This window comes from Bos taurus, chromosome 11 (assembly GCF_002263795.3).
Source record: "Bos taurus isolate L1 Dominette 01449 registration number 42190680 breed Hereford chromosome 11, ARS-UCD2.0, whole genome shotgun sequence".
NCBI lineage: Eukaryota > Metazoa > Chordata > Mammalia > Artiodactyla > Bovidae > Bos > Bos taurus.
Window position 1 is genome coordinate 69,148,063 of NC_037338.1, and position 20,751 is coordinate 69,168,813.

Genomic DNA, 20,751 nt, shown 5'->3' on the forward strand with positions numbered 1-20,751 from the left:
GGGCTCATACGGGTTTCTTGCTTCTTCCTCCATATCAGAGTGTTTTCCAGAATTCCCCAAAGAATGCTGGCGTTTTCCTCAGCTCGGATTTGTGGAAGGCCATAAGGGACACAGGTAAAACAGACAACCCTTTCAGCTTTGATGATTGGGAGTGGCAGGGGCGTGTGTGTTTGGTGTATGTGTGTGTGCCCGCCCTCTGTGGACCTCCTGGCTGCAGACTCCGACTCCATCCTCCCCAACCTGAGTTCTCACCTGCCAGTCAGCTCTCCTAATTGCCTTCTCTCCCCAGCACAGCGCTAACCATGAAAAATGACCCTGAATGGTTGATACCCTACCAGAAATCTAACTTGCTTGAAGACACATCCACCTCAGCATCCAGGCCATCAGGATTAAATACTCACAGGCCAGCTGATGCCCTCTCTTCACAGAGGGTCTGGGGTTAAGTGAGATCACGTGTATCTGTTTGCTTCAAGGAGGCAAGAGCTTTCAGTCCTGGGAGAATGATAATAACACCGAAGGGCGAGGGTGCGTCAGAGTTCAGCCATAACTTGCACGCACATCACCTCCTTTGATTGTCTAAACAACTCTTGAACTGCGCAGGGCAAGAATCATTGTCCCCACTGTCCCTGCAGGCAAATGGCCCACAGAAAGGTGAAGTCAGGAAATTGCCACCTTCCCTAATGAAATGTAAAATCAGACTCCCACAGGTCACTGCTGAAAGGGCAGCCTCAATGGGTCTCCCTCCTGGGGCTCCTGGCCTGGATGCAGAGCAGGTAGAAACCTGAGCACCTGCTCCCTGCCCCTCCCCCCACTTCCCCCTTTCTCCTTCCTCTTCCGCTTATAAAAATATGTGTTTATTTGGCTGCATGGAAATGATTAGTTGCAGGAAATGGGCTTAGTTGCCCCACAGCATGTGGGATCCTAGTTCCTCGACCAGGGATCAAACCCACATCCCCTGCATTGGAAGGGGGATTCTTAACCACTGGCCCACCAGGGAAGTCCCTCCCCTCCCTTAATTCTTCACAGCAGAGGGTTGTGTTTCTCACACTTAAGGTTGAGAAGAAGCCCCTGGGGGCTTATGGAAGCAGGGAATGTTGAGCCTCACCACCCACCCCAAGGTACTGACTCAGGAGGACTAGGCTGGGACTTGAGAACCGGCATCTCTGCCAAGTTCCCAAGTGAGGCCAAAGCTCCTGGTCTGGGGATCACACTTTGAGAACCACTGAATGGCCAGTGGAAGTTGAAACCTTTAAAGGAGACCTCACCCATGACTCCAGAATAATAAAAGGGAGAAAGAAAATAGATGGAATTCAACTGACAAGCTTGCAGGGGCCAGCAGGTAACTGAAGAGGGCCATGGAGCTGATGTGATTTGCGGGGGCAGTTTGAGAATGTACAAGCTGCAGGCATGTCCTATCTAAAGGCCTTCGTATTCACATTTTATTAATTCTGCAGGAGAAACCAACGTGTCTTATACTGTGAGGGGCCCGAAGGCCACCAGCCTTGTCCCCATGATGGATGGTCCGGTTTACAGGGTTCTCGTAGCTCACTGGGGTGCATAGACCCCCACCGGATTTTCAGTCTGCCCTTGTGGGTTCTGTGGTCGGTGCGTCCCTGGAGCTTATAGCTAGACACATAAGATCACAAGACCCAAAGAGGGCAAGGCAGCTCTGTCCTGCCCACCTGCTGCTCTGAGGACCAGCCTCATCCCTGGATGACCAACCTAGGACTAAGCCCCTTCTCCAGGAACCGCATATGAGACCACACACGGTCCAGGACTAGGCGAGGAGGGCTGTTGGAGAGGGTCACCAGCAGAGGGAGGCCTGACAAGGTGGGGCTGGGAGCAAACTTTTCACGTGTCCTGGCAGCTCCCATCCCCCACAGGAACTATCAGATGATTGTCAAGGGTCAGGAGTGTTTTGAGTTGGCCTCTGGCCAAACTCTAAAACAGTATTGTTGGGGCCTGGACGCTAACATTCTGAAGAGTCAAAAGTACACAGAAGAGGAGTGGACTGGCCGCTGAGCCAGGTGGAGGAGGGGATGGTGGTGAAAGGCCACGTGGTCTCCGCACAGGTGTTTCTGATCTCCCGAGGTGGAGGACCACACCCGTTCCTCCCTGCTTACCAGCTCCCCAACTGTGTCCCAGACTTCCTCGCAGGGATCTCCATCACCAGCGAGCTGCTGGACCTCATGAAACTCCGGTACAGCGACAGCACTGGCAGGGTCAGCTTCCCCAGCCTGGTCTGCTTACTGATGCGGCTGGAAGCCATGGCAAGTAAGTGTCATCCGGAGACCATCACGCTGAACAGAGAACACAGCAGAGGACCAGGAATGCACTCTGGCTCCAGGCCTGGGCAAGGCCTCAGTAGCGGGATGGGCTGGAGTCCTGCAGAGGAGCCCTCATCCTGAGGGGCAGAGCCAACATCAGCCTAGGTGACCGTGTAGCTGTCCTGAGACCCCAGCCTCCCTTCTGCATCCTTTTCTCCCCAGGACATTCCACATCCCAGATCGTTTATTTCCTCTTCACCCTTCTCAGCACCTCTCTCACTCAGGAACAAGGTTAAGTTACCACGGCCCCGCCTCCAGATTGTTTACGGTTCAAACCTAGTCTTTAGTCATGCAGTAAATGGCTTGATCTCTGCTGAAGGATTTCACAAATGGTGTCTTGGTGGGTGCAGGAGGTCCCTGCAAGGCCTCAGAAATCCAGCTTTGTAGGCCAGAGTTTTGGACACTTTTTAGCAGCATACCCCTTTGTTTGAAATGAAATTTCACATGAAACCCCAAACCACAATAGAGCTGCAAATGGAGCTGTGGTGGCTGAGTTGAAGTGGGGTCTGGCCTCCACTTGCATCATTCCACACCCCCCCCAACCTCCTCACCCCACCACGTGGTCCTTAAACCCCACAGCTCTAGCCCCACACCTCTGTACTAGGCAGTTAACAGGACAGAGAGAACAGAGCCCTGGGAGGGTAAAGGAGAAGCCAGAGGCATAATCTTGCTCCAGAGAATTCACAGTTGGACAAGAGCTCTGCCCTTGAAATACCTCCTAAGACAAGACCTCTGCATCTCTATGGCCAAGAATAGAGGGTCTGAAGTGCAGAGAAGCTAGAGAAGGGAGGGGCGAGGTGGGCAGAGCAGTCAGGGAGCTTTTTTGAGAGCTGAGCCTTGAGCTGTCTCACGGGTGTGGAGTTTAACTGGGAAGAGAAGCGGAGAGGAGGCCAAGCGCAGCCTGTGGCTTCTCACGGGATCAACACGCTGGCTTTCCTCTCATGTGGGCCCAGGCCCGCCCTGATCCCTCCCCTCCTCTCTACCCTAGAAGCTTTCCAGAACCTCTCCAAGGATGGAAAAGGACTCTACCTGACAGAAATGGAGGTGAGGTGCCTTCCCCTCCCAGAGACAGGACACAGCCCTGGCTACCTCTCCTCACCCGAGTCCAGGGGGCATTTCCCTCCCTGAAGCCATTGAACAGTCTGTCAAAGGCCAGCCAAGCTGCCGGCCCCCCTGCCTCCAATTACTGCCTTTATATATTGCTAGCTGCCAAGGCTGCTTTAGGATCTTGGCAGACAGATTTTATTTTTTTCCAATAGCTTAATAAAGCAGAGGATTATGTGGGAGTCATAAATCCAGGAGGGAACTAAAGAACACCTGCTGAGCTCACTGTACATTAAACTGACTCCCAGTGAGTTTTAGAGAGAGCCTCCTGGCCCAGCCAGCTGGTCGACCTCAGCTGTCCCTCTCAGTGCCCGGCTCTTCAGGGAGTAGCAGATGACAGTGTTGTAACAGGGGGCTGAGACCTCCCGCTTGGGTGGGAATTAACTGGAAAGAGTTGATGAGACTAGACTGGGATCTTTCAAAGGAAGAGGAAACCATTTGCCCCGCTCTGTGTTAAGCTAACAAGTTTAAAGATTGGTTGTAATAGGGATGTTTATTTCTCAGTGGATGAACCTGGTGATGTACAACTGAAGCCAGGAGAAGAACAGGCAACAGAGCCCAGGTAAGACATGGCAGCTTTGGAATCATTTCCTCCCAAGGGCTCAATGTGTCTTTCCTTCCAAGAACTACGTACAAGACTCTCTCCCTGGGGGCAGTCTCCCCATAGATTACAGAGCCCTCATCTGTGTGAGTCAAGGCTTACAAGATGCTTGGCCTGTGAGTTTCAAAGCCAATACTGCAGATTTCATCCAAGTCTCATGTACATTGATAAAGAGTGTGGCCTGGAAGTTATGAGTGAGGAATTTAGAATTTTTTTTCACTTATTTGTATTGAGATATAGTTGACGTTTAACACTGTGTTCATTTTAGACATACAACATAATCATTTGATATATGTGTGTATTGTGAAATGATTACCATGACAAGTTCAGTTAATATCTATCACCTGACATAGTTACATTTTTTCTTGTGATAAAAACTTTTACAATTTACGCTCTTAATAACTTTCAAATATACAGCACAGTATTGCTAATGATAGTCACCATGCTGTATGTTACATCCCCAAAACTTATAACTGGAAGTCTGCATGCGACACCTTCACCCATTTTGACCACTCCCTCACCTTCCTCCTGTGGTAACTACCACTCTGTTGTCTGTATCTATTTATTTATTTATTTTTTTAAATTAGTTTCCACATGCAAATGAAGTTATACAATGTGTGTCTCTCTCTGACTTACTTCACTTAGCATAATCACCCTCAAGTTTCATCCATGTTGTCACAAATGGCAGAGACACCACAACGGGCTGAATAATATTCTGTTGTATGTATATATAAATATGTATACCACATTTTCTTTATCCATTCATTCACTGATGGACACTTAGATTATTTCTGAGTCTTGGCCATTGTAAATAATGCTGCAGTGAATATGAGGGTGCCTATATCTTTTCAAGTTAGTGGTTTTTTTTCCTTTGGATAAATGCCTAGGAATGGAATCATTAGATCCTGTGGTAGTTCTGGTAGTTCTATTATTAATTTTTTTCAGTTTAGTGACTGTTTATAGAACAGCTCCTATATGGCTATGTGCTGGACTCCAGGGATTCAAAGATTAAGAAAATTCACATGGCTTCCACCCTTAGTTCCTCACTATCTAGTGGGAGAGATAGTCTTGTAAATAGGAAACTGTGCTGTTATATACAAGATTCAGTGAATGAGGCTTGGGTCCTCTGTGGATACTAAGAGCAGATGCTTCAGATGATTTCTGCTTTGGACAAGGTGATATGCTTGAGGGACACCCATATGGAGATCTCGCATGGACAGCTAAACACACAGGTCTCTGGGGAAATCAAACTTGATCCTTGCCTTGGAGGGTCTTGCTGCGAAATGAAAGAGACAGAAATGTAAATATAATAGATCAGTTACTATACTCTGTAGAGAAGGCTAACACAGAGGTTCACGCAAAGATGACAGTACAGCTAACTTGGCCTGCAGTTGTGATGTCTCTCTAGGAGACAGCCCAGGAAGTGAGTCTTGAATGATTCAGAGTTGTTATCCAGAGTTGTGGGTAGTTGTTGAGGTCAGCGTTCACATGGAATTCTTTGGATAGACTGAGCAAAGCTTCAAGTCACAAAGACATTACCAGCTGGGGAGCCAGTGAATGATATGCAGGCAGCGGGTCATGGGAGGTTCTCTTCTGAGGGCAAGACACACAGTTTACAGTCTACCTTGATGCAAGTAAAAGGTGGCATGCTGTCCCCACTCAAGTGAGGGGTGTTTTTTGATGGTCCTAGGAGTCAGTTCAATGTCCTGTGGAGAGCAGACACCCAGAGCCTATTACTCATTTTTAAGGAATCTCCATACTGTTTTCCATAGTGGCTGTACCAATTTACATCCCCCCAATAGTGCACAAGGGTTCCCTTTCTCCACTTCTTCATCAACACTTGTCTTTTTGATAGTAAATGTGAGGTGGTCATTCTACAAGGTGTGCAGTGATGTCTCATTATGGTTTTGATTTGTATTTCTCTAATAATTAGAAATGTTGAGCATCTGTTCATGTGCTTATTAGTCATCTGTATGCCTTGTTTGGAAAAACGTCTATTCAAGTCTTCGGCCTATTTTTTTTATGGGACTGAGTTCTTTATATAGAGTTGTATGAACTGTTTATACACTTTGGATATAAACTCCTTGTCAGTCACAGCATTTACAAACATTTTTCCCAATTCACAGGTTGTCTTTTCATTTTGTTGATGGTTTCCTTTGCTGTGCAAAAGCACTTATTATTGTTTTTATTTCCTTTGCCTTAGGAGACTGATCCAAGAAAATACTTTTATGATTTATATCAAAGAGCATTCTGCCTATGTTCTCCTCTCAGAATTTAACATGAGGGAGCGTTCAAATCTCATTGTTTTACATGTGATTGCCCAGTTTTCCCAGTGCTGCCTGTTGAAGAGTCTGTCTTCTTTCCATTGTATATTCTAGCCTCCTTTGTCATAGGTTAATTAACTATAGTTATATGTATTTATTTCTGGACCCTCAGTTCTGTTCCATTATCTATGTGTCTGTTTTCATGCCAGTACTATGCCGTTTTGATTATTGTAGCTTTGTATTATTGTGTAAAATCTGGAAAGGTTATACTTCTAGCTTTGTTCTTTTTCCTCAGCATTGCTTTAGCAATTTAGAGTCTTTCATGGTTCCATGTAAGTTTTAGGATTATTTGTTATGCTTCTGTGAAAACTGTTCTTGGTAGTTTGATAGGAATTGCATTAAATCTGTAGATTGTTTTGGGTGGTACGGTCATTTTAATAATGTTAATTATTTTAATACAAGAGCATGGAATATCTTTCCATTTCTTTGAATCATCTTCAATTTCCTTCATCTCACCAACATTTTTCATTGTCTATTTTTTTTGTTTTAGCCGTCCTGGAGGGTATGAAGTGGTATCTCATTAAGGTTTTGACTTACAGTTTCCTGATAGCTTGTGGTATTGAGTATCTTTTTGTTGTCTACTAGCCATTTGTATATCTTCTTTTGAGAAATGTCTATTCAAACCCTTTGTTTAATATTGGGTTATTTATTATTTTGTTGCTGAGTTGTAAGATACACACACACATATATACATACATACATTCTTGTTACCAGTCCCTTATCATATATGTGATTTGCAAAATTTTCTCCCATTCTGTAGGTTGTCTTTTAAGTTTCTTGATTGTATCATTTTCAGAATTTTATCAAGTCTAACTTATCTGTTTTTCTTTTGTCAATACCAAATACAGCCTTTGGTATTGTATCTAAGAAATCATTGCCTAACTTAAGATCATGAATTTACTCCTGTGTTTTTCCCCTAAGAGTTTTATAGTTTAACTCTTACATTTTGGTCTTTGCCCCATTTCGAGGTAGTTTTTGTGTACGGTGTGATGTAGTGGGTCCATCTTCATTCCTTTCCTGCCAGAAGCTTCGCCAGGCAAGCCTGGATGTACTTCATTGTGAGAATACTTCTGTCCCTCTCACTCATCTTCAGCCCATCTGCCCTCCTCTGACTTACTAAACTGCTGTATTAAAAGCAATCAGACAATTCCTCTTCCTTCCCTCCCGTCACATCTGTTTCTTTTGAACAAAGCACACACTTCCGTTGTCACACTGGGGGCAATGTTTAAAGTTGTTTGAAATATTGAATTCTTTTTTTAAATGTTAAATATTTGGCTCTGCTGGGTCTTAGTTGCAGCGTGTAGAATCTAGTTCCCTGACCAGGGATTGAACCTGGGCCCCCTACTTTGGAAGCATGGAGTCTGCCACTGGACCCCCAGAGAAGTCCCCCCAAATATTGAATTCTTACTTTAAATAATGCTTTAAATACTCATGCTTTGGTATATGGTCCTTGGATATCTGAGGCTATGATGATCTGAACTGATTGCAGAGTCTAGAGGTTTCATACATGCTAGTCACACCCGCTAACAGTTTGTCTAACTGATGTCATCTATATTCATGTTGATCTACAGTCAATATGGCAGTAAAGTGCCTTACTCTAACAAAGTTAGTATTTAGAACAACTTCCCACTACACATAAATAACGTGTCTCAAGGGATGGGCCACCTCCTCCTACTCTGCATGAAGGTGAAATATGAGCAGCAGAGGCCCAGGTCCTGCTGATTTACCAACAGCCATTTTCACAAGAGTGGGTCTACTTCCATCCTAATAAATCCCGTCTCTCCTGCCTTCAGACCAGAGAAATTCTTTTTGAGAGGTAGGAATTTGCATTTGCCTCCACTGATAGGAAATCTCCCCACCTCCTTTAGCAAACATGCACCCGGTGATTACAGGCACCTTTCACACCTAGGGTGTCCACCTTGCCAGAGCTGACCTTTAAAGAGAAATGTATCAAACTGGGATGATAACGTGAACACTCCAAGGGCATAAACCAAGCAGGAGAAAGAGCTGGAATTCAGGAAATAGGAGGCTCAACATCAGATCCATCACTGGCTAGGGAACTCCAGAGTCCAGGGCTGTACAGCTAAATGGGAGAGCCAGAAACCCAGCAGAAATCAGGAAGAGCGATCTTTGGGGAAAAAGGATCTGCCTGCAATGCAGGAGACCCAGGTTCATTCCCTGAGTCGGGATTGAAAAGGGACATTTTCAGCCTAGAAAAGGGAAGTTTTATCTAATCCGACTCTTTGCAACCTCATGGAGTGTAGCCTGCCAGGCTCTTCTGTCCATGGGGATTCTCCAGGCAAGAATGCTGGAGTGGGTTGCCATGCCCCCCTTCAGGAGATCTTCCCAACCCAGGAATCAAACCTAGGTCTCCCACATTGCAGGCGGATTCTTTACCATCTGAGACACCAGGGAAGCCCCAATCTAATCACTTATTCATGGGTAAAATAGTATTCAGAAGGACTTTGAATTTCTGCTGGAGGGTTTTGGAAGAATTATTAGGATAATGACATAGACCAAACAGATTTTTAAAATGAGGTAATTATTAATTCCTAGAAGAACAAAGACTTCTAGAAGAAAGCAAATGGAGTTTTTCTTCACTCAGCAGAGAATTGTACATACATAATTGTAATAAAATAAAAATGGAATATTGATTTAATAAAATATGTGACACAAATATATTAGAGAAAGGAAGGAGAGAAGATACAGGCACAAAAGTGGGTTAAGAACACCCCAGCTTCATCTTCCATCACGAGATGTCAGTAGGCATTTAAAATTGGTAAGTCAAGGGGGTAACCATATAAAATATTATTTAGAAGTAAGGAGTTCAGAAGAAAGAGTTACGAGAGAGGAATTCCATATAGGAGTGGGGCAGGGGACTGCTGTTCTTTCTTCCTGCTTTGTATGAATGTCTTGAATTTTTTTAATGTATCTTGGGCTGGACTTTTATGAAAGTAAATAAGAAAACTAGCATATAATAATAAATAAATAAAATAAATAATCTGAGAAACAGAGTTTAAGACTCAAGAGAAGAGGAGGGAGGTGGAGAGCAGAGTTGAGACTGTTTCTTTACCTCGTGGACAGGAAAGTAGGTTGTTAGAGTTGTAGAAAAAATGTCCATGCAAGAACGTCACTTGAATCTAGGAGATAAGCCCTTGAGAAAAGCCACTGTTCCCTGGGAGTCCTCTGGACAGAGGAGAGTTGCCCCTGTTCTCAGCCCTTCAGTCCTGTCCGTGGGGTCATAGGAACATCTGCTCCCCAGCTTTCCCTCCACTCTGCTGCAGGTACTCTGGAGCTAAAGGGGCAGTGGTTTGCACTCAGACAGGGCAGAGTAGGGTGGGTAGGGTGCATCTGGAGAATTTTGAAGAATGAAGTAGAGTCACTGCCGTCCACTGGAACCAAGGGTGTGATGGAGCTCGGCCAGCCTCGCCAGCACGTGGTACACTCTGTTGCCTGGTGGTCCTGAGAGTAGATCTGTGGGAAGGGGGCCTGCCTCTGCAGTCACTCAAAGAAAGGAAAAGCTTCTTTACTCACCCTGGGCCTTCTGTGTTTGAATGTCTGTGTCTTTCCCTAGGATGAGAATCTGGCTCTTGTTCCATTGGGCTGTGCTGCCCCCCTGGGTGATATACATCAAAGCCTGCCCTGCCTAGATGCAGTCAAACCTGCCTCCAAGGAGCCTGGGCCGGGTCCTCAGCTGGGTCAAGCTCTGGTTCGCCCAAGGTCATAAAACAGGTTATCTGAATATTTCAGGACACCAACCTGGAATCCCAAGAGAAAGAAGCAGAAGATGTTCCCTTGTGGGAAAGCAGGGGAAAAGCCGCATCTCGGTCCCCTCCCACCAACCCAGTCATTTCTCAGTCTGTCCAGCCACAGGATGCTGTGCGTGACATGGGAGTGGATCAGTGGGTGTCTGCAGAATTAATCATACTCTCTGATATCTGAATCCTGACTGTTTCACAGCCAGATGGCAAAATAAAACATGGTTCCCGTAAAGGTCTTCAACTTCATGACGAGTAAGATCTTAGTTCTGGATGAAAAATACCTTTGGGAAAGGGGAAATCCAACCAGCAAGGCAAGCACCTCCCTCCCTCCTAATCTGTAAAGTCATCAGATAGTTCCAAAAGATCACGACCCACCAGAGTACAGAAGAGATTCCAGAGTGACCAGGCCAGACCTCACTCAGGAGAACTGGCATTTGAGAACTCATTCCTGGATGCATCTCTCCGGTGAGGGAATACTTGCAAATGTGTGTGTCAAGAATAGGAGGGCAGGAACCTTCCAGAGTGTGACTTTTCTGAGAAGAAACAATCAAAATGTCGGTGGCATGGGCAAGGGTATGTCATCATGCAAATACCCACACTCAGGAACTAGGTTAGCATTTGGATGCGGATGTGTCCTGATCAAGGAACAAACACACAGCCAACTAACTGCCTCTCACAGGGGCTGCTGCTAAGGGTGTGCAGTCATTTCAGTAGCACAGCAGGGTGAGACACGCAGCATAGCCTGGGCCACATCATGTGGGTCCTTGCCCTGTGCTTGGCTAACCAGGATAGATGGCCATGGTTAGCAGCCTGGGCTTCAGAGGTAGACAGAGCTAATGCCTGAAGACCCCAAGTCCTAGGCTGTTATGCAAAACAATGAGTCCTGACCAATCAAGACAGACTGTTTTAAAATAAAAGGAGAAAGTTCAAAAAAAAAAATGAATGAGCTATTTTGGCAGGACTCAGAGATGACCTTCACCTACCTGTGCTTCCAGGTAGAAAGTCCAACACGCCTGCACACTTTGTTGAACCAAACACCTGGACTGAAACCCAACTTCGCCTGGGGAGCCCTCAAGTGGAGGAGCAGGAAGAACAGTCTTGCTTCCCCAGAGCCGGGGGTGACCCTAGTGAGGATGGACATCTGAAAGTGCACGCACACACACACACACACACACACACACACACACACCAGGGAAGCCCAGCCCTAGAGAACAGCACACACCCACCCACCCACCCACCCACCAGGGAAGCCCAGCCCCAGAGAACAGTTCCATATGCAAGCCCACTGATCAGGGATGACATCAGTCTTGCTTCTCCCTAGAACAGAACCAGTTTCCTTTGAGCACTTGCTCCTCACCACCTCCAGGCAGAGGCAGGATTGCAGTGGAGCAGCACAGCACATGTATGCCCCTTCCCTCCCTAACCCCTATGCCCCATCAGGGCCCTGACCCCCAGGACAGAGTCCACAAGGTCCTTAGATGATAACCAACTCAGTCCAGTGATGGGTTTCCCAATCTCAAGAACATGAGCCTCACATTCAATTCACTTGTGTTTTAAATTAAGAATGGAGACACTATAACTTATCCAATGTAAACATTTAAAGCCTTAAGTTTCATATAATAGCCAATTAGGAGGCGAGGCTGGGAACAGGGAAAGGGGAGAGGCTGTGGAATAGAAGTAAGGTTAGGTGGGAGGGAGGAACAGAGAGAGTGCAGCAGGCAGCATCAAGCAAGTGTAAAACAGGAGCCGCTCAAGGTATCTTACGAAGGAGGAGTTTAACACAGGGAGCGAGTTGCTCACAAAGCTGTTGGATCAGCTGGAGGAGCACAGGCCAGAGAAAGAAAGAAAGTGAAGTCGCTCAGTCCTATCCTACTCTTTGCGACCTCACGGACTGTAGTCCACCAGGCTCCTCTATCCTTGGAATTTTCCAGGCAAGAGTACTGGAGTGTGTTGCCACTTTCTTCTCCAGGGGATCTTCCTGACCCAGAGATCGAACCCGGGTATCCCGCATTGCGGGCAGATGCTTTACAGTCTGAGCCACCAGGGAAGTCCTAGGCCAGACAAGATCGCCACTAAGTCCCAGGTTCACCACCAAGAGAGAACGATGAAGCTGCTACCTCCACCCTCACCAGACATTATAGGGAGTGGCCAGAAATGGTCACGGCTGCCTGTAGCCCTAAGCGGGTGAATTTCTGGACAAAATTTCACAACTTCTGAAGCCCACGTGTCTGCCCACCCTGCCCAGAGGCAGAATAAGGCTTCTGCCTCTCTGCTGCCTTCCAAATCTTAAGTGCAGAGGAAAGAGAAAAATGTGGGGAGAGGGAACAACAAGCAGATGGAGATGGAGAGCTGGGGTGGTGGGGGGAGGATGATTCAGACAGACAGGGAGAGGACAGATGAGGCATGCAGGGAGCAATACAGACAAATAAGATGGGAGAGACCAGTGACAAGAGATTAAAACAGAAGGAGGAAGGCTGAGGTCTATGGGTGTTGATGGGAGTGGAGGCCATAGAGCCCAATCATTCAAAATCTGTTGCCGGTGGAAATGCTGACTTACGATGCCAATCAGGTTGTGCCTCTCAGACTTCATTGTGCATAAAAGTCACCTGGAATAACTTTTATAACAAGCTTTAGAAATTCTGATCCAGAAAGTCTGACACTAGACTAGTCTGTGAATCTGCTTTTTTTTTTTTTTTAAAGCTCAAGGGCTTCCCTTGTGGCTCAGACGGTAAAGAATCCACCTGCAGTGTGGGAGACCTGGGTTCAGTACCTGGATTGGAAAGATTCCCTGGAGGAGGGCATGGCAACCCATTCTAGTATTCTTGCCTGGAGAATCCCCATGGACAGAGGAGCCTGGTGGGCTGCAGTCCACAAGGTCACAAAGAGTTGGAGACAACTGAGTGACTAAGCACAGCAAGTGATGCCTGTGGTCCTTGGATGACTTAGGAATCACTAAGGAATCACCTAGGAATCACTGCTTTTGCAGCTCCACTGAGTGGTGAAATGCTCTGGGCTGCAGCAACCAGGGCGGCTGTGAAATGCCTGATGAATCCAAGCTTAAGTTCTGCTCTGGTCAGAGGCCTCTTGCCATGCTTCCCCACCCCCAGCCCCTCACTGCTGCTTAGAATATCTGAGATCCCTCTCACCACCTCCAAGCTCACTGCTCCCCTCCTTCCTGCTCCCTGAGAACTGATGTCCTGGTTGATTTTTACCTCTAAACAAGCTCATTAAGCAATAATCCTAGAAGAATCCATCACTCTGACAAGGTTGTTGATTAACCATCCCCCAGCAGAGCCTAAAGTGCTTAATATCCAGGCGGAGTGGTCAGTAATGAGTCAAGCGGCAGCACTGGCCTGGTTCTGAGCAGATGGATGCGAGGTGAGCAGTTGGGCCAACTTTGCAGCCTGGTGGAGGTCAGTGGAGAAGAAGGTGGACGGTCTCCAGGCTGCCCAGGCTGCAGCAAGTTCTAGACCCTTCTAGCCAGATTCTAGGCCATTCTTTCTGAGACCACTGAATGCCCCCAGAGGGTATATAAGGATATGAACAACTCTGGACAACAGACAGGAGAAGGACCACTTGAAAGGGGCTGGACCCAGAGACGTAATTCCCCAACCTTTCAGCTCTGCCGACTATCTAATTGCCTGAGTAAGAGAAGAGACAGGCAAAACGATAAAATGACTGCCTTCCTGAGATCAATTTCAAGTCCAGACTGTTCTGTCTTTCTTTTTCTCCCCATAGTTAGACTCTTGTTTTAAACACCCCTCTGTTCCCTTAAAAGATTTGCTTTCTGTGCGTGGAAGTGCCTTGGACCGAGCAGGATGTGGCAAAACACTGCCCCCTGGAGGTCACAGTTGTTACAGCTTCAAAGCATCCGCCTCCCAGAGGTTCCTTCGAACTCAAGCCTCCAGTGTGGGCTCAGTGGCAGTCTCCAGCCAGCCTGGCCGTTGCTGCCATCTAGGCTGCCCTGTGTGCACAATTGCCCCATCACCTGCCTGACTCCATCTCATTTCTGCCCCCCCCTTTTTGCATAACGACTGCATGACATTGGTAAATACTCTTGACCAAGGGGAAGGGAACTGATCCCCCCACCCCCGAGCTGTGCAGCTCTGATGGGATCACTGACATGCCATGTCATCCTGTGTCTTTAGATATTTCCAATTCTGTCCAGGCACAAAGAGAAAATAGCATAGAGTGAGTGTCAGTAGTGTTAAGAGAATGAATGGCTGAGCTTGTGTAGCATGAATACAGGGGGCATGGCAGAGTGGACAGAGCACTGGGCAAGTCCTCTGGAGTCTCAGGTTCAAGTCTTGGTGCTGCCTCCATCCAGCTGTGTGTGCTCTGAGGACGTCCCTCTCTGGACTTCCTTCTTTAAAATGAAGGGGCTGAACTTGGAGATGTCTAAGGTCCCTTCCATGGCACACACTCGGGGGAGCCAAAGCCTAAGGATTCTAAGTCACAGTCATCATTTGCTGCTGCTGCTGCTAAGTCGCTTCAGTCGTGGCCGACTCTGTGCGACCCCATAGACGGCATTAAGGGGAAGCAATTAGTCAGGAAAAACAAGCCCCAAGGGCACCCCACTCCAGTACTCTTGCCTGGAAAATCCCATGGACAGAGGAGCCTGGTAGGCTGTAGTCCATGGGGTCTCGAAGAGTCAGACACGACTGAGCGACTTCACTTTCACTTTTCACTTTCACGCATTGGAGAAGGAAATGGCAACCCACTCCAGTGTTCTTGCCTGGAGAATCCCAGGGACGGGGGAGCCTGGTGGGCTGCCGTCTCTGGGATTGCACAGAGTCGGACACAACTGAAGCGACTTAGCAGCAGCAGCAGCAGCAGCAGCAGCAATGTGGCAGCAACAGCTCTCCAGCGTGGGCTCAGTGGGAGTCTCCAGCCAGCCTGGCCATTGCTGCCGTCTAAGCTGTCCTGTCTGTAGAGAGAGACCCACTCTCTAGGGAAATAAACAGGACTCTTTTCCTTTGACCTGGGAGTTGCTGTTCCTTTTACGATGTTTTCAATGACAGAAGTTCAAAATCCCCTTCACTGTATATTATAGCATAAGGAATATGGTCAATAATATTGTAATAATTTTGTATGGGAACAGATGGTTACTAGACTTACTGTGATCATTTCGTAATGTATGCAAATGTCAAATCATTTTGTAGCTCGCCTGAAAATAATAAAATATTTAACATCAACTATATTTCAATTAAAAAAATTTTTTTAAACTGTATGCATGAGATGAATAAACAGTGCTCCTCCATTCAGCCAGAATTGGTCTTTAGCTTTGACCTTGCTCTGGAAATGTGGAATCCAGGCCACAGTGCAGCCGGGGCTGGTGGTGGTGCAGTGACACCTAGTGGCCATTTCCACTAATCACAGCCCAGCTCAGCTTCTCTGTACCTGAGAAAATCCCATCCTTTCCGTGGCTGAAAGGGCTGCATTAACTCTGAGTGAATGCAAGTAATGCAGGGCCCTGGGTTGTAATCTCAGTCTTGCAAATGCCTCTCTGTCTGACCACCTTCAGTATCTTCAAATGGGATTTTGGCCCTTACGTGCTTCCCTTCCACCTGCCTTGCTCTCTGGACCACCACGACTAGGACATGTAGTCAGGGATCTTAGGTCCATGCAGAGGGCAGGATGTCCCTACTGGGAAGGCACAGCCCAGAGTTCACCACTGGGACCCTGGGGTCCCACCAATGTGATCATGCACGGTCCTGCCACACCCACCTCCAACATAGCCTTGAGACAAGAGCACATGGCCAGAACATTGACCACAGATATTCCATCCAAGGCTTGCCTCCATCCTGGCTACCAGCTGCTGAGGTGGGAAAAAGTAACAGAACCAGTCAGAAGAAAGCATCATTGAGCCAGCTTCCAATGGGTTGGGTGGGGAGGGGAACTTCACCTGCTAGTCCCCAATTTGGGTACCAGAATCTTGCCCTATTGATGGGATCTGTGGGGTTCATGTACACCTAAAGAACAATGTAAATGGGTTCTTTTTAACACATTCCTCCCTTTACTGACACCTGCACAAGCTGCATAGAGGAGAAAGAGGGCTGTGTACAGAAGCTTCCAAACCTCCCCCTAGTCACTCACAGTCTTTTGGCACGGCTAAGGACACACAGGCTGAGCTTTCAGGGTCTTTCCTGAGTCACACATTCTTCTTACCCTAGAAGAACTGTGCTCCCTTCCTCTTGAGCCATGCCCCTCACTAGTTTCTGGTCCTTATTTATGAGTCTTTCTCCTAGTGTAATCTTTGAGAGCTACATGATTTCTGCAGAGGACTGTGATACTTTTCTTTATGGCTGTGTTCACGTCACCGTCACTCCCTACAGCTTCCCCTAGACTGTCCCTGAGAAGCGTACAGTGGTAACACCCAAGAACCCCTTGAAGAAGGAAGTGAGTCTTTCAGATTGGGGATACGATTTCCAGAGTCACCACAGCTTCTGGTGGTATGTGGTCATTTTCCCCTGCCTGTTAAATAGTGTATGTAAAAATACTTTTACACACATAGAGAGCACATGAGCTATCATTTTTAAATACCTACTCTATATTCGCCAGGGTCCATTCAGGAGACAAAAATCATACCAGCTGTTTGAATAGGGAAATTTTAATACAAAGAATTATTAACTAGTGAAAGGTAATTAACTATTAAAAGGGGCAATAGAAGACTCTAGGGAATAGAGGAATAGAAAATGCAGGAAGCAGCTGATGCTTCTAAGGATGAAGATTACCCAACAATGAGAGAAATAAATTGGGTGAGATCCAGTCCGCTTTGGAAAGAGTGTGCCTGCCTCCCACTGGATGGTAAAGATGTTCATGTCCTGCCAACTGGAGGACACCTGTGGGGGGCCTTGCTGGGTGAGAGATTCCAGTTGCTGCTGGCAGTCACCTTGCAGGAAGAAAAAGGCACCCTGGAGCCAGCAGGGGCACTCTGTGTGCCGTACAGTGTCCCTCTAGCTCCCTCTGCTGACAAAGCCTAACATTACACCAGCTGGCTTTACTTTCTTGGGCTCCAAAATCACTGCAGATGGTGACTGCAGCCATGAAATCAAAAGACGCTTGCTCCTTGGAAGAAAAGCTATGACAAACCTAGATAGCATATTAAAAAGCAGAGACATTATTTTTCTGACAAAGGTCCATCTAGTCAAAGCTATGGTTTTTCCATTAGTCATGTATGGATGTGAGAGTTGGACTATAAAGAAAGCTGAATGCCAAAGAATTGATGCTTTTGAACTGAAGTGTTGGAGAAGACTCTTGAGAGTCCCTTGGACAGCAAGGAGATCCAACCAGTCCATCCTTAAGGAAATCAGTGCTGAATACTCATTGGAAGGACTGATGCTGAAGCTGAAACTCCAATACTTTGGCCACCTGATGGGAAGAACTGACTCATTTGAAAAGACCCTGATGCTGGGAAAGATTGAAAGCAAGAGGAGAATGGGGCGGCAGAGGAAGAAATGGTTGGATGGCATTATTGACTCGATGGACATGAGTTTGAGTAAGCTCCAGGAGTTGGTGATGGACAGGGAAGCTTGCGTGCTGCAGTCCATGGGGTCACAAAGAGTTCGACACAACTGAGTGAATGAACTGAACTAAACTGAACACCAGCTGGCAGAGAAGAAACCAGGGTCCAATTGCAGTATTACAAAGCAGAGGAAAGAAGCGTGAATTTGGAGTTGAAAGGCAACAAATTGATAATAGGTCCACCTGCCAGGCCTGGTGTTATGCATTTCCCTAATGACTCTCATATACTCTCAAGAAGCACAATTCTTTGAAATAGTTACTAGAATTCCCATTTTAATGTTAAGTAGATTCTGAAAGTTAGAAGTAATCCGAGAAGGATACACAGCTAATACACGTGGCTGAGCTGATGCTTAAAGTGCTGTGCTTGTGACTCTAGAGTCCGGGTTCCTACCCCAAGCTAACAGTGCCTCTCTCTGTGAAGGATGAAGGACAGTGAGATCCTTCCTCCCCCTTCCTCCTGCATGAACTCACATGAACCTTCCCAGCATTGCTTCTTGGACTCTCCTCCTTGGAGAGGCCAGTGGTGAGGCAGATGCCTTGGGGTGCCCTAAGGCAGTGGTTTCTACACCAAAATCACCGGGAACAGCTTGGTGCAAATAGAGGCTCCTGGCCTTCTCTGCAGACCCCAATTTAACAGTTGGGAACAGGAGTAGGGCTGGAGTCTGCATTTAACAAACTCCCCAGAAATCTTGATGTGCCCATAAAGGAGCGCCAACTGCTCCACTGTGCTAGAAGAGCAAGTGAGAAGCTGCCTGGCCTTTGCTGGGGGGAGGGGACTTCACACTAACAAGTTCCTCTCAGCCCCAGCACCCCGCAGCAAGGTCAATGCTGCTGCCTGATTTGGAAATGAAAATCAGATGGGGCACATGGATCTGTTTCATGGGTGATAAAGTTGTAATGGCTCTAATGGAGGCCTAATTAATTCCTGTTTGCCAGCTGGAAAATTGGAAGGTGGGCTCCATGACCCCTGGCCCTCTTTAGATATATTTTCTGGACAGGAGGTATTTCCAAGCTAGAGCCGGCTGGGCAATCCCACCTGGGTCAAGAATAAGAGCCAGCCACCGTGTGCTAGGAGCTGTGCCCCGTTGTCTCCAACCCTGGAACCTGCTGGCAAGGATTAACACCACAACAAGGAAACTGGGGGTCTGCCCAAGGCCTCATTGGGCGGAGCTGAAATTCAGGCACACATGAGACTTACTCTAAAGCTGTGTGCATGGCTTGGGAGAGGAACTGGCTCCTGCCTCAGAGCCCCTGCTTGGGGGGCAGCCAAACCCTAGTAGGCTGGGGGTTATGTGCTCATGGTCATCAAGAAGTTAATGTCTTTCATTTGGTGGGGGATTTTAGCATCTATAATACAACTCAGGAAATGGGCATCATGTGCTATTATCTTGATCCTTCAGAGAGGAGCTAAAGCAGAGGATATGGGGGAGGGGTCTGTCCCGGGAAGGCCTCATAGGGTTCTGCTCCATTACACAAACCCATAGGACTATGGCACCAAGAGTGAACCCTAGGATGAACTGTGGGCTTTGATAAGGACGGGTCAGCGTAGGTTCATTGACTGTAGCGTGTAGCGCTCTGGTGGGGGATGTTGATGGTGGGGGAGGTGGTGGGGCAGGGGGTATGTGGGAACTCTCTATACTTTCTGCTCAGTTTTCCTGTGAACCTAAAAACAAGTCTAGTGAAAAGAGAAAAAGTTACTGCCTCTTAATGTGGTTGTGAGAATTATTAAATAAAATAATGTTGTGGAAGGGCCTAACCCAGGCTTTGGCATGCTTCAGGGTCCCTGGTAGCTGAATGAGGGGAGATATCACCCTGTAAGCTCAGTGCAGGTCCAGGAGGACCCTGACAGTGGAGGAAGGGTGATGCTCGTCTCCCTCAAGGAGCCCTCGGGGGTGGGGGATGATGGGGCTGGAGGTGTAAGAATTAAGGACCAGTCTGGGCCAAGTGTTAATCAGTCAGAAGACGAAACAGCAATTTTGGCCCAGGACTGGATATGATAACAGGCCCAGGTCTACGATTTGTAAGATCAGTCCCTCCCTCTCTCCAGATGAACCTTCTCATAGCCAGTGGAAGGAACCAGAAGAGACTAGTTACTTGGTAAAAATAATATTCTGGCAGGCCACTCCCTGGCTCTGAAGCTCTCACTTGCTCCCCAGCACCTTCAACTCGCACATAGGCCTTCCGTCCGCTTCCTCTGCTGTACAGCCACTCTGGGAACTGTTAGTGGAGTAGAAAGAAAACAGGTGACCAGAGACCCAAAGTTTAGACCCAGCTCTATGTAGCTGTGTGACCTTGGGAACATCTCTCCCCGACTCTGTGCTTCAGCTTCCCCAGGCTGGATTCCTTTCTTCTTTCCTTCACTGAATACACTATTGAGTGCCCACTATGATCATGACAATCTCTAAGGTTCTCCCTATTGTGATGTTATGTTTTATTCAGTGTGGTTCAAATGCACTGGGAGAAATATAAAACACGCAAAGGATAAAGGTGAAAATGAAGAGGTTCCCTTACTTGTGGTATTCCTTCCCAGGCTCTGCCTTTTGACTCTTCATTTCTGTGCCCACCTTTGAGGGAATGGAACACATGTTTGCAAACTGCTCAGTTAACTCTGAAGACTGCTGGGCTGTGACCTTGCCCTCAGTGTCTGATTCAAGATGAAAGTGGATGCTCCCTGACCAAAGTGCTTAATTCTGAGTCCCCCTCCATGTTCACACCTGTCCTCCCTGCCAAACCCCCTCCCCTGCGAGAGGATCCAGAGCTTCTCTGGGGGAGGCACATGATGCTCAAACAATTAGGAGTTCAGCTTCCAAACAGATCGGGTTCCAATTCTCACTCTGATTTTGCTTGCTGTGTGACCTTGGAAAGTTACTTAACTTCTCTGAACCTTGCTGCCCTCTATCAATTTAATAGAGAAAATAAATGTCCACCTGAACGGGTGTTGTAAGATTAATGACATAAGTAATGTTTCTGGCCACATAAATAGCAATACCACTCTATATGAGTTATTAGGTAACTTGCATGAGATAACTCATGTAAAGTGTTTTTTGCTTGGTAAGAACTCAGGCCCTTCTTTTCCTCACACTCTTCAGTTTCATTTCCTTCCCTGTGAC

The 20,751-nt window shown here is 47.1% G+C and overlaps 1 protein-coding gene across 5 annotated transcripts in view; it reads left to right on the forward strand.

Annotated features, from left to right (window-relative positions):
• CAPN13 (calpain 13) overlaps window positions 1-20,751 on the forward strand; it is a 106,844-nt gene that overhangs the window by 80,258 nt on the left and 5,835 nt on the right. For 2 of the 5 annotated variants that reach the window (XM_059891293.1, XM_005212854.5), the window contains exons 19-23: window positions 39-114; window positions 2,146-2,274; window positions 3,316-3,371; window positions 3,936-3,993; window positions 9,931-10,349. In XM_059891293.1, coding sequence (XP_059747276.1) covers window positions 39-114; window positions 2,146-2,274; window positions 3,316-3,371; window positions 3,936-3,962 — 288 coding nt within the window. In that variant the 3' untranslated portion in view covers window positions 3,963-3,993; window positions 9,931-10,349. The other 3 variants (XM_024998778.2, XM_005212853.5, XM_059891292.1) reach the window with 3 other exon arrangements.